Below are 14560 nucleotides of genomic sequence, written 5' to 3' on the forward strand. Positions count from 1 at the left end.
ACATTAAAATTCCTTCCAACTTATATATCCTATTGTTCAATCCCTATATCCCTGATTGTAGTTCAGTATATTTAACTGAGCAGTATTGGATTTTACACCAAAATTCAGAATATAAAATAGTAAATTTAACACTGGGTAGTTTATTTTAAACATTATTGATATATATAGGAAAGAATTTGGTTGGTTCATTAAGAACAAACCACTAATTTTAATCTACAGAAGGGGTATTTTTTTGTATGACTATTAGTGATGTACTTCAATTTAAATTAAAGAACGAACTGAAAATTGGTTTCCCAATTTTGTTTATCGTAATTGTAAATAAATTTTTTAGATATTTTTCTATAATATTTTAAGTTTAGTTTAAAAGCCAGTATTTTTGTTTCATTTTTAGCGTGTAAAAGATTTTGTTTAGTAAAAGTTTTAAGTATTTTAAAATGTTTAAAATTTGTGGGTGATATTACAAAAAGTTTTCTAGAGGAAGGTGTTTGCAAAATTGTTTTTCCATGTAAACCAGAGATATTATGGGATAGGACAATGGATGTATAATTTATATCTCCTCTGCTGATTTCCCCTACTTTAGATTTAAATTATTGGGTTGAGAGTCTTGAAAGCTGCTTGATTAAGCCTACTAATCAAGATTTAGTAAAATTAGAAAAAGTTGCTTTAGATACTTTTAATTTTCTTTCGTTTTTGAATAATGAAAAGTTTGTGTCCTTTGTAATGTCAAAATTCAAAGATATCTAACAAATATGCGAATCTTCATTTTTTTAGTTTAGCTTTAAAATTAGACTAAAACCATGTAGATGTCCTATGATATAAAGTAGTAAGGTTTGTCGTCTTCATTTTGGGGAAGATTCATGTAAATCTTGGGATGGTTTTAGGCTATCATATCTTTATGATTTAAGTCTTTGGGTGACCTTCTTTACCCCTTCAAATCCCCTAGATGCTAGAGGCGCAGGTTAGTTAAGATATAAAATAATATAATCTAAAACAAATATAAATTTAAAAATGTAGATAAGTTAAAAGACAATATTACATTTATCTATTTGCAAAGCTAAGACTATTCTCTCTCTCTTATCAGGAAGAGAGGGGATATTGGATCGTAAATTATCACCAAAAAGCTTAAAACAGTTAATAATTTTGTTAAGACTTGATAAGTTCATACAAATAGTGTTGTCCAAACTTTTCACCCAGTGTTATTAATCTACAGAAAGGGTAATTATGTTTAAGATATTCATAAATTTATTATCCATTGTCTTATCCCTTAAGGTCCCTGTTCTCTTATAGTATTTAAACTTTGAAATTGTTATCTCCAATTCACTCTTTGGAGATTAGTTCTCATATGAAACATCTATATTTTGCTAATTTTAAAAAATACCTTTAAGTTTAAAACCCTTTATACAGGAATCTTATAAGACAAAAAAGACGATAAATTGATTTACATTCCCAATGATGATATACAAAATTACCCTCGTGTAGATTAGACTTATTTATTTTGTAGCTAAAAATACAGAATGGTTGGGACGAAGCCCTAACTGTAACACTTTTGCACCACTTTTGATTCCTGTGACGTCATATAAATGAGGGAGATGAGAGGAGAAGTGGGAAAGAAAACCCATAAAAATGAGATGGAGGATCCCTCATTTTTATTACGTCACAGGAATCATAAGTGGTGCAAAAGTGGTACAGATTGGGCTTTGTCTAGAATAGTATCTCTAATGATTTGAAGAATAAATTGTTTTTTTTTTCTTTTAAACAGTATCGTATGAACACTACTTGTATGGAAAGCGCTTATAAAGTTTACTGTTTCCATTTCGAGCCATTTCAAACTCAACTTGGTAATTGTTATCCTTACTCAGAAATATTAGAGGATAAGACAATGGACTATAGTTTGATGAACATCCCAATGGTTATAAACTAAATTACCCCTTTGAAACAAACAATTAAAATTCAAAAGTGTCCAAAGTTTTAAAGCATATGGAGCAGGTAAAGTTTTGGTAACTTTGGGTACCTATAATTTACAATTCAATATCCCCTCCCTCCCTGACATAGATTATATAAGTTGATAGATAAATAGTTGGAATAATGTTGTTTTATAAAAATTAATTAAATAACACAACAAGATAATATAATATTGAAACAGTAAGATATCAATATAAATACTGATAAAACTGTCACAAATTTATAACCTATTTTCAAATATATTAATAAAAATGTTTAGCAAAATAAAATAAAAAAAGATATAAATATAGATAAATCATTATATTTGAATATAATATTTTCTCCTCTACTTTCAAGTATTCCAATAAAATTATAAGTATTCCTAGAAGTAATAAAAGGTATTTTCATCTTTTAACATAAAAATATTTTTGATTAGGTATGATTAGGTTTTTTAGCTACTTTTTGCATGACAGGCCTATATTTTTAACTTTGGAATGGTTATTACTAAAATGATTCTACAAATTACATTACATCTTAAAGTGTATAATAACAAGGATGACAACATCCATAAAAGCGAAGCACTGAAACGTTAGGACAAACGGACATTAACACTTATATAATGTCTAAACTGAATTATCAGAATATAAAAGTATAAGAGTCGAAGCAAAATTGTAAGTAAATTTGTTGAAAAACTTCTTGATACAGGATAATGTTTATTGAGTTTATGGACATACTTACATTTTTAGGATTTGATTATAGAGTTGCTTCGCTTAAAATATTGTTCTTTGTTGTCCTAAAAATCAGATCAAACGGATAATTAGATCACATAAAAATTTGCTGTTAAAAAATTAGAAAAATCAACATGTTTAAAATGGACGTACGGACATTCTGGTAATGATTATAGAGTTGCTACGCTTTCTAAATCGTACCTAACTACTACAGGAATCATCATGCAAAGTTTGAAATCGATAGGACAATTCTAACATGCCTAAATTAACGAATAAAAGCTATCTATCTCGGACGGACGGACGGACGGACGTACGGACGTACGTACGGACGGACGGACCGACCCTAATTATAGAAAAGCTTCGCTTTTAATAATGGCATCATTTCTAATTTTTCAAAAACAATTTAAGGACTGACTAATATTTACTTAATATGTTCTGACTTCTTTTAATAAAAATTGAAAGTCCTAATACAGCAATTATTTTGCTGTTTTGCTGTTGAGTAAAAATACTAAAATATAAAATTTCTGGAAGCTATCTCAAACAAAATCAATGTAAACATTGAATTCAAATAATTTTCTAAGAGAAATTCTTCCCCCCCCCCCCCTCTAACATTCTAACATGATTTATATTTTACTATATCAAATTATTTTTATATTCATATGCACTATTAAATGTTTTAAATGTACTTTACCTAAAGTAGTATTCTTAATTTGTCTATATTATATTACTCGCAGCTAGTCCCCTAGAGGTATTTTTTTCTAGGGGCGATTTCTATTTGGAGGGTGGTGGTACCCTCCCCCAAAATAGTTATAAACCTTCCAGGGACTTATGAGAAGCTACCCTGTTAAGAAGAACCCGATCGGTTCAGTGATTAGCGAGATTCTTTGATACAGACAAACAGACAAACAAACATCCTGTTTCTTTATTATAGGGATTTATTATTAGATAGACATTTTTTGCTTTTATAAAAAATGATCAATTAAAAAAAATTTCTTTGAATTTGAAATAGATAAAGTTGTAATATCTACTTGACAAGTTATAAGAGTTATCAATAGTAAACTTCTCAAACTAAAATCCATCTCTTTCAATTACAAAGAATTTTATTATAAGTTTTAACTAGATTAATAGATAGATAGTTTGAAAGAAAAATTGATTAGCACAAGTATGGTAATATTAGTAAAAAGTGAAGCTCATTACATTGTACATGATCGTTCTAGGAATCATCATTTCTAAAATCAAGTGTATGAATGACATATACGGGCTTTCTGTTAAAGATTATAGGATTTACTACAATTTTAAAATTTTGATGAATGAACCGATTTTAAATGAAGAAATGCTTCCTATTAAAAAATACTAATAATCCATATGCATTGTTGAAAAATAGAGTTGGTATGCTGTTATCTAAAATGATGGATAAACATAGATAGACATACAGACATTGTTAACCCTCTCATCTTTTATTTGACTTTCAATTATCCACAAATTTAGACAAGAGTTTTGGACAAAGGATTCAAGTATGTCTGGCTATACATACATAGTCATAGCTAGATAGCTAGATATCAAGAAAGATAGATAGTTTGATTTCTAGGTTTCTCTGATAGTTAAGTTTTGAAGTATGTCTGTAATTCTTTTGAGAAAATCTTTCAATTAAAGTTTACCAAGAAAGTAAGTAAGATTACAATAGAGTTAGAAAAGAATAATCCTTTTTTCCCCGATAATTAGACTAATTTTGACCATGAATAAACTGTCATTAGATAAACAAGGATGACAACATCCATAAGTAGCGAAGCTCAAAAAATTTGTTCGACAAAAGGCAAAGTAATTATTAGAAGTGCATTTGTCACACAAATCTTTACTGATAACCTTAAATAGCAGTCAAGAAAATAATATTTTTCTAAGATTTTAACGTTTATGACGGACGGACTTGCATACAAAGTCAATTGTAGATTAGCCTCGCTACTAATAATTTTGTGGTGAAAAGATTCCAAGGAGTGTTTTGGATTGTATCTAATCCCTATACATGGCATAAAATACTTTGATGTATGAACAATCTATCAATAATTTGTCTAATAAAACAATAATCTCTCTCTTTAGCTCGGGGATCATAAGGGATAAAACAATGTACGATAAATTGATGTGTATTTCTCATGATGATTAACAAAACTACCCTTTCTGTAGATTTATATTTATGGTTGAAAAGTTTAGACACAGGACCAGTACATCAAGATTTAATAAAAAGAATCCAAAGTTTTCAAGCATATGAATGAGAGATTGTGTTTAAAAACTTTGGGTACCAGTAAAATTTACATTATAATGTCCCCTCCCCTTCCCTGAGTTACCTGGATAAATCAAAGTAAAACTTTTAACAATGTCTATTGTTAAGTTAGGTAACTAAACCTTAACCAATTATTGGGATTTTCCTTTAAATTGTGCGATAAAAGACAAGTTTTATTTTAAAGACATGTCTATGTTTCTGTCCGACTATCTGTTAAGCTAGTTTTGTACACTAAAAAACCTGTTAGTGAAAGGCTTCTTTTCTTGATTTAAATTTTAATCGTGTTATCTGAATTGTCGCTAACAACTGAAGTGATTAAGAGCTCTGTTTTAGGGAAGGTTTCGTGCTTGGTTTTAGGTTACTTCAAATTATCCCTTCTTATTATTATCCCTTTAAATAGATCGTCATTAATTTAACCTTTTGCTAATATATTATATTCTAATCCTAAATTATTATTATTTTTTATTTTAGCCACCATGAGGTACATCTTCACAGGAACTTCTGATTGTGAAGTTGTTCATGGAACTCTTTATTCTTGTTTGAGGTACAAAACTTTGATAGATAATTTAATAGTTAGACAAAAAGATACACTGATAGACAAGTAGGTATACAGATAGACATTTAGATAGATAGATTGGCGATTAGATAAATAAATACACGAATATGAAAATAGAAAACTCATAGATATTAACAGATATAGACAAACAGATAGACTGATATACAAAGTAAGAGTCTGATAATCAAATATAGAGACTGATAGACAAATAGACAGACGGATATACAAGTAGACACATTGATAGACAAATAGTTAGACTGAGAGACAATTATATAGACTAGTAGACAAAGAGGGAGACATATAGACAGATTAATAGTATATTAATCAAATAGAGATACTGATAGACAATGAGCTAGAATGATAGACAAACTGAGAGACTAAAAGATAGATAAATAAACTGCTGGACAAATTAAGAGACGAATATTCAAATAGATCGACAGGATGACAGACAAACAGATAGACAGATAGACAAATAGAAGACTAATAGACAGATAATGAATATCTTATTTCAGGGGAATGTTTGGACTATCAGTAATTGGAATCCTGGTGTCTATATTTTCTTGTATGCTTGTCTATCAAATTTTAAGGTAAATCTTTTTTGTTCTACCTTTGCATAATAAACATTGCATCTGTTTTTAACCAAGACATTCCCACTATTTTTACTATTAATATCACAAAGAAGCATTAGGTAAAACTCTTTTTTTTTCGTAACACACTTTGGAGTCAGATTTAAACCCATTACCTACTAAAACGGTTGCGCCATAGTCTTGGGTTAATTATTACTAAAGATATAAATTATTATAAATGAACTATTATAGTATTTAATAGGGTTGGGCCGGATATCCGGTAAGGCCGGATATCCGGCCGGATATCCGGCCATTTTCAATATCCGGCCGGATACCGGATATTGAAACTATACGGCCGGATATCCGGCAATATAATATTTTATATTTTACAACAAAAATTTCTGCTTTTTTAAATTATAATTGGCTGTAATTTTCTCATTATTGAAGCTAGAAGAACAATTTTTTCTGAAATTGTTTATCTTTATGTAAATTTTATATTAGAAATCTCAATACATAAATTTTTGGCGGGGGCAGCAGTACTTGGCAGCTGCCAGCTGCAAACTGGCGGTCGGCAGGTAAACAGAAACAGATTTTAGGAAATTGTAATATGACATGAAGACATATAAAAAGCCTAAGTTTAAAATTTGAAGTCTCCAAGTCAAAAATTGCTGTCACAGGAACCGTTTAAAGATTTCTGGAGACCTGGAGGTTTAGGACTTGCAGGACTATACCTGGAACCTGAAATCGACTTGAATACCTATATTTCATATGAGGATGTACGACTATAGAATATTTAAGTATTTGATAACATGATATGCTTTGTTTAAGTAAAAAAAATGTTTTTACTTTTACTTGAATTACCTTGCCAGGTTTGCTGGCATCCTGTGCCCGCCAGGAAGGAGGAATTCAAAAAATTCCAACTCTCAGTTATGTGTCATACCCATATTTTAAAAGTCACTTAGTTATAGCCTTCGACCTTTAATACACAGAAAATGCACAGGGGGGGAAGGGTGGCATGCATACAATGCCACCTCCCCGCCCATCCTCCAACAGGGGTTAATATTACAGATTGAGGGTAGAAATAGTTTATTAGATTAATTGCTTAGAAGAAAGATCATTTAATAGTTACATAATTTTTATGTTTTAACCTAAATTCTTATAATAAAGTAACAGGATGTCTATCTGTTTGTCTGTACTGAAGGATCTCGCTAACCACTGAACCGATCAGGTTCTCCTTTACAGGGTAGCTTCTCACACGCCCTGGGAAGGTTTAAAACTATTTTGGGGAAGGGTAGCACCACTCTCCCAAGAGAAATCGCCCCTAGAAAAAAAACCTCCAAAAAAATATTTTTATTTAATTTTTCAACTAAATATTAAAATAAGGGGGCGTCAGCCCTCCCCTAAAAGAATTCCAACCCCAAAATTTTTTTTTCTCTCTTAAATCTGAAATACAAAAAAATGGTTATCAAATTCAAATCCCCCCCCCCCCCAAGTGCCCCTAGAGGCCTCTAAGGGCGTAGCAGCCAGTTTTATATAATAAGACGCCAGTAATTTGGCCGGTTATCCGGCCGGATATCCGGTAGTATGCCGGATATCCGGCCGGATACCGGATATCTGGCATTTGAAATCAGCCGGATATCCGGTATCCGGTATCCGGCCAAAAAACTATCCGGCCCAACCCTAGTATTTATACTGTTTTTATTTAGTCATGAAAGAAAGAAAAGATACTTGGAACAGTTGGATAGCCAGTGTTCATCCCTCTATTGCAGGTTTGTGGCTATTTTTGTTCAAATTGGCTAAGTTGCTACATGGATGTAAGGAGCTATAGCACATTTTTTATTCTCTAGGGCAAAAATATATTAGATAAAGATTAGAAAAATACATTCCTAGGGTTACTCGTAACACTTTTGTAATCAGAATTTTCTATCCATATATTTAAGATTTATATTTAAGATAAGTGGCGTGCAGAGGGTTTAGCTAGGGGAGAAATTTTAACACTCACGTTAAACCAAATTCTATTCGGTGTAGGGTGTGCGGGGTTTATTACAGACAACAAGATTGATGTATTTTAAATATTTGAGGGGTGGACACTCAGCAGGGTGTATCCATTCCCCCTTCTGCACGCCTCTGCTTGAAAGTCAAATACATAACTTAAGCACACGAGGTGTTGATTAATTAGATTTGATTCAAGGTTAATTTTGGGTTTCATTTTGTACAGAACCTAAGATTTGAAATGAAGGTCCACTTCAAATTCTGCATATACATTAAATAAGATTTATTTATTGCAATATACAAAACTAAACCTACTCTTACTTGCCTTTGAACTTTTTAATCTTGTGTACATTCTTGGTCTATTGGATCTTCGTCTATGTAATTTAATGAACACTTAACAAATCTTTGGGGACTATGTATGTTCTAATGTTCTAAGTAGAGGGATGTTCAATATCATACTTTACGTTAAAAGCCATTATGAAATAAAGTTCTTGAAATATTAGAAATATTAGAGCAAACCTTTATGGTTTTTAAAGACAGATTAAGACCGTTAAGATAACGCAAATTGTTTAGACGATTTTGGAATCTTATTAGGTTCTGTGATGGTTTTAGGCTCTTTTTCAATCTAAAAATTCTTGGAAAGGAATCAGGCAGTACTACTTTTCCTTCCCTGCCCAGATAGTTCGGCGCAGATGTACTGGATTTTAGTTTCCGAAAGTGTACTTAGCATCCGCGTCCTATCTTAATATTTGCTACTAGCTAAAAAAGCTTCAAACTTCCCCCCAAAAAAATTCTAAATGTATAATGCATAAATTATGCATTACCATTTGAGTATATATGTAATTATCAGGTATAAGACAATGGATGATTAATTGATTTGCTATCCTAATGTTGATAGACAAAATTTCACCTTTTGAAGATTACAAGTCGTTGAAACTTTTGAACATTAACTTATTGGACAAAAAATGAAAATCTAATAGAAGTACCCAAAGTTTTTAAGCAACGAATAAGAGCTTTAGATTTTGGGTACTGGTTTAATTGCTAGTGTAATGCCCCCCCCCCCCCCACCCCCTGATAATTATAGAATTAGACAGTCATACAAATGCGCATTATGTCGAATTTATCTTAGATCATCAAAATACTGCATTTAAATATAAATCAAGAAACAAGGGTGACAAAATAAATTAAAACAAAGTTATAATCATTAATGAGTTCTATTAATACTGAAAAATAATATATTTTACTTTGAAGTTAGAAAGTAAAAATATGGAGTTGCAAGTCTTGATCCTTATTATGTCCTATATATCTTAATTTTAAAACTCAAGAAATATTGTTGTATACACATCTCTGTGTTTTGTACATATTAAGAAATATTTGAAGTACTAAAAAAATATTTAGACATAAACTATATCATACAAATTCAAATTAAAATTTTTTTATTTTTTTTCATTCGCAAGCTTTAGTTTACTTATATCAATATTTGATTAGTTTGTCTAATCTTTTAATCGTTTTAATAAATAAATCATTTGGGATGAACATTATATTATTTTCTAATGTCTTATGCCTGAAGATCCGTGACTAAATTAAACAATATAGAACTGTATTAATTACTACTTGTTTGTTTGTTTGTAACTAATTAATATTATTTGATCATGAGTTTCTATCTCATTATTAACCTGTGACCAAAACTATACAAATTCCTGGGATTCAAAGGGATAGGACAAGGGCCGATGAATTGATGTACATCCCATATGATGATACACAAAATTACCCCTTTTGTAGAATATAATGCGTGGTTAAAACGTTTGGTTATTGAACTTAATGAACCAACCAATCAAATTTAATAAAAGTCCTCATAGTTGTTAAGCAAACGAATAAGAAAATGTTATTATTAAACTTTGGGGACTAGTGTAAAATCCCAATGTACCTAGTGAGCACAGAACCAACCCTCAACCCAGTATTTTGATAGCAATTTGAAATAATGGGGCGGGGGGGGGTAGGGTTGATTTTCGTGTATAAGTGTTCCACTTAAGGATAAGTTATTTTGGGGACAGAAAAAATCCATGCAGTTTTAGGAAAAAGAAGGTGTGGGCCCCAGTAAGGGGGACACATGAAGAAAAGACATACCCCTAAAAAATAAAAAAAGTGTCATATGTCATATTTTTAAAAGGTTATTAATGACCAAGTTCTGGTCGTATTCAATTCACATTCAAATTAAATGATATAATGAAGGCTCAAAAATTGCTTAGTGTACGTTTTTCTATTTTTGTTATTTCAATTTCATCTATTATTTGTGGTACTTTACATTTGCTTTTAACTTTTCCTGTTAAGGGATTTGTTATACCCTTTCCATCTAACATATAAAGATAGATGTTGAAAGCTTAAAATGCTTTTAAAGTAAATGAAACTTCCATCAATCCTCTCAATAGTAAAATATAGGGATCTAAAGGGATAAGGTAATCGCTGATAAATTAATAATTATCCCAAATGAAGATAAATAAAATAAAAAAATATAGATTACTATAAGTGATCAAAACGTTTGGAAACTAAAATTTATGAGCCAACCAATCAAAATTCAAAAGTCCCTAATGTTGTTTAGCTATAAGAAAACTCTATTATAAAACTTTGGAGATTATTGTCCCCTCCTTCCCTGGTAAAATCTTATGTTCAGAATCAAAATAAAGAGAACTTAGCAAACATATCAGTCAGGCCCAAGAGCGTGCACACGTTCTGGGTGGGGGGAGGGACTAATACATAGATGACTACATTATCGAGTATAGGGGATGTTAAATCCCCAAATATCAAGACATATTGGGAATAATTTTACTTACAATTATCTTTTAATAATTCTATATGGTTTGATAGATGGATAGATAGAAAGAAGACTAGAAAGATAGATGGTTATATAGATATACTATAGTTGGCTCGATATACCTATCTCACTATTGGCTAGTTTTCTATAAGTACATAACTATTTCTCTATTTCAATTTTCCTCCCTCGCCATTACTTTCTAAAAGAAAGAAGTAAATATTTAATATTATGAATGATTTTGAAAAGATTTCATCAATTATATTTTTTATTTATATTACCGTCACCAAAGGGTTAATGTGATTAAAATTTTAGTTTTAATATTTGAACACTACAGAAGTGTCACCACAATCGAATTCTTTTAAAACAGAGTTTTCTTAGATTTTCTATATTATGAACGTATATTTTTTGTTTATTAAATCAAGATTAAATACTTCAATGTAAATCAAATATCAACATGGATTGAAAAACTTTATTTATTCCATAAACAAATAGAATAAAGGTCTTATCGCTTTGGTCAATGAGAGTTTAATGATGATTATTGGAGCACTATGAGTTTTAAACATTTATTCCTTGGAAAACTTGAGCTCATTTATAGACATTTATTTCTTATATAGATCTGACATGGATCTTGAAGCAATAAAGCAGGCTGTTTTGTAAATGTTAAAAATTGGAAGAATCTATTAAATAAAAGTTATCGCAAATATACTTAGTAAATAGTGAAATAAATTAAATAGATGGTTAGATAAAAGTATGGTTTATCAGATAAATAGAATAAAAATAAGAAGAGTAAATATATAAATACAATTTAAAAATTAAACATACTGAATATAAATTTCTTCATATTAGGTAATTATCGAAAAGCACGATTTAAAAATAATTTTAAAAATTCCTATAAAGTGGCAGCAAAAGTTTAATCAACTGGCAGCTAAAGTTTTATAGACTAGGAATCGTTTTTTTTTTGTTAAGACATTTTTCAGCTTTTATGAGTATTTTAGGATTTCATATTATGTATAGTTTGCATTAGTATGCATAAGTCCAATTGAAAAAACAGAAACTTTTCAGTTGAAGTTATCAAAATTTTGTGTTCAACTTATAGAAGGCATAAAGTATGTACAGTTATTATTAATAGAGAATTGTTTCTTATTTTCTTAGAAATTATAGGGTTGTTAAAAATCTCTATAGTAAATGGGCATTTTCTTCCCAACTTACTTGGTCCATTAGTCTATATATGAGGCCCTGGTTTTAATAGAAATTATTTTCAGTGAATGCATTTTCTTGGCTGCTTTTTAAGATAGATTGCTGACCAATCCATATTTAAACAATAACTCACTTTGTGCCTTTGTCTCCATTATTCATTTAATTTTTAACTTACCATGAATGTTGTCCACCTTGCTAAAATATGATTAATGCTTGTAAGATATTAAATGATTTATCTTTTATAAAGACTTATAGAGGTCCAAATATAATGTCCTCTAATCTGTCACCTGTATTATGTCATCCATCCAGCAATTCTTATTCTGAGAAAGTTTAACTAGAATTTCAACAATTTCATCCCTCCCATGTTGACACACAAGTGTATCAAACAAACTATTCCAGAACAACTTTATATCAAACTTTTAAAAAATCTGCAAAAATGTATATTATTTATTAGTAATTCAGCTGCAAATAAACCAAATTGACAGATCTGGTGTTTAAATTACAGTGAAACTAGTGGCTATTTGATTTTATGTCCTTTTTCCAGCACCTGTCATACATGTTCCTTGTACTTTTCATACTTTTCAAAATCTTTTCAATTTTTTTCAGAAATTAAAATTAAAAGAACATTAGTATAAATGTAAAAACTCTAAACATTTTTCCGGAAAAAAAGAATACATTTATGCAAGAATAACATAATTCTAAATGCTTTAAATGTAAACCTTTCAAGATTTTAACATATTTCAAAAGCTTTTACTCTAATTCAAACACACAAAAGAAATGTTTTTATTATTAAAAACCTTCTTTAAAAAAAGCTTTAAAAAAAAAGAAATTTTTGACAGTATTTAAAATGAAAAAAATATAAATCTTAAAATGACAGTAAACCAGTCAGAAATTGCTATCATAGTATAAAAAACTAATGTTTAACAATATAGAAAAAAAGCTCAACATTGACTAAATCATTTATATACCTACACTTCCTAATATTTTAACTCTTTCTTTCTTTTATGATAGCCAAAAACTATTGTTTTGAACTTTTCTTTTATTAATTAAGATACTTTTGTTTTTACTTTGATATATTTTATATAGATCTAAAAAATATTAAAGGCATTTTTTTCAATTTGGGATAGCCTATCCATTATTTGTGAACTCTTTTGTTTTCTCAAAATAAAGTTGTAATCAGCAATAGTGTGGGTTCTCTATATATGCATTTCTGATAAACTTTTATGGAAACCATATTTTAACCTAGCTATCTTTTTACTGGGTTTTTAACCTGATTTCTTACAGGTTTATACATTACTGGAAAAGTTTTAATTTGATTTTGGAAGTGTTCATACTAATAGATATCCTTTATTTTATTTAGCTTTTAACCAAAAATAGAAGTATTACTTAAAATGAAACTCTTTTTTTCTAAATAATGAAAAAAAACATTTTGCTTTGAAGTAGCACAGCTTATTATGATTAGGTCATTTATGTAGGTTCTAACTGATTGTCATACTTCCAAAAAATACTACCTAATATTTTTTGATCTGTTAAAAAAATGGCTGCTTATATTTAAAAACATATAAAATTTATCAGTCCATATGATTATATATAATATTTTAAAGATAGCTTTAAAAAATAAATTATTTTTGACAATATGGAAACGTCTGATTTGTTTGTGACTAAGTAGGTCAAGTGGAGAAATGAAAACATAATATTCCAGGGAATACAAAGTTGATGCACTTTTTGGGTAGAATAGAAGGTTTGGATCAAGTTTAATATAGGAAAAAGTATATTTTTGGTAACTTTGAAGACTGCTCAAGAACAAACAGCTCAAGGTTCAGCTTTAAAAAATACATTTTTACGCGCATTTTCTCTGGCCGTATACTTCCTGTAAATCATTTAATTTGTATTGTATATTCTAGATTATTTACTCCATTCCCTCCCCTGAACACTAATGAACTTATTGACCAACACCTGAGAATTATATTAGCATCATAAATTTACAATATCTATTCTATATCCAGTGTTGCAAGGGGTTTGCTAATCAGCAGTCATTAAAGTTACAAAAAAATATCTTCGTTAACATTAGACCTGATCCAAAGATTTTCACAAAATCCACGAAAAAAATATTACAAATCCTTGAAAAATCACAGATTTCTTTTGGGGGGTGTAAAGCTTTACTTTCTAAAATACTTTTCTTTGAATAGACACACTTTTTTCTAAAAAAATATTCTTCAAACTCTATACATTTTACTGTTCTATATTACTACTAAATCATTTTAGATGAAACTAAGAATTTACATTATTTTCATGGTTTACAAATAGTTGTAATATAGACTAGTTAATAAAAACACCATTTTGCAAGTAAAATATAAAATTTTAAAAAGTAAAAAAAAATACCGAAACTTTAAGTAAAATTTTTTTTTCAAAGTAGCTGTATGTATAAATGTATGTGTATGTATGTTTTTTAAAGCAAAGCTTTTTAAGATAAGGAAATAAAACGAAGAAGAG

General features: G+C 29.5%; 1 protein-coding gene across 2 annotated transcripts in view; it reads left to right on the forward strand.

Moving 5' to 3' along the window:
- LOC145329787 (uncharacterized) overlaps positions 1–14560 on the forward strand; it is a 122017-nt gene that overhangs the window by 95818 nt on the left and 11639 nt on the right. For both annotated transcript variants that reach the window (XM_080174182.1, XM_080174183.1), the window contains exons 9-11: positions 5416–5488; positions 6013–6087; positions 7773–7835. In XM_080174182.1, the coding sequence (XP_080030308.1) occupies positions 5416–5488; positions 6013–6087; positions 7773–7835 (211 nt within the window). The remainder of the gene's footprint in view (positions 1–5415; positions 5489–6012; positions 6088–7772; positions 7836–14560) is intronic.

This window comes from Acartia tonsa, chromosome 10 (genome assembly GCF_053477335.1).
Source record: "Acartia tonsa isolate MP-2025a chromosome 10, ASM5347733v1, whole genome shotgun sequence".
Classification (NCBI taxonomy): Eukaryota; Metazoa; Arthropoda; class Copepoda; order Calanoida; family Acartiidae; genus Acartia; species Acartia tonsa.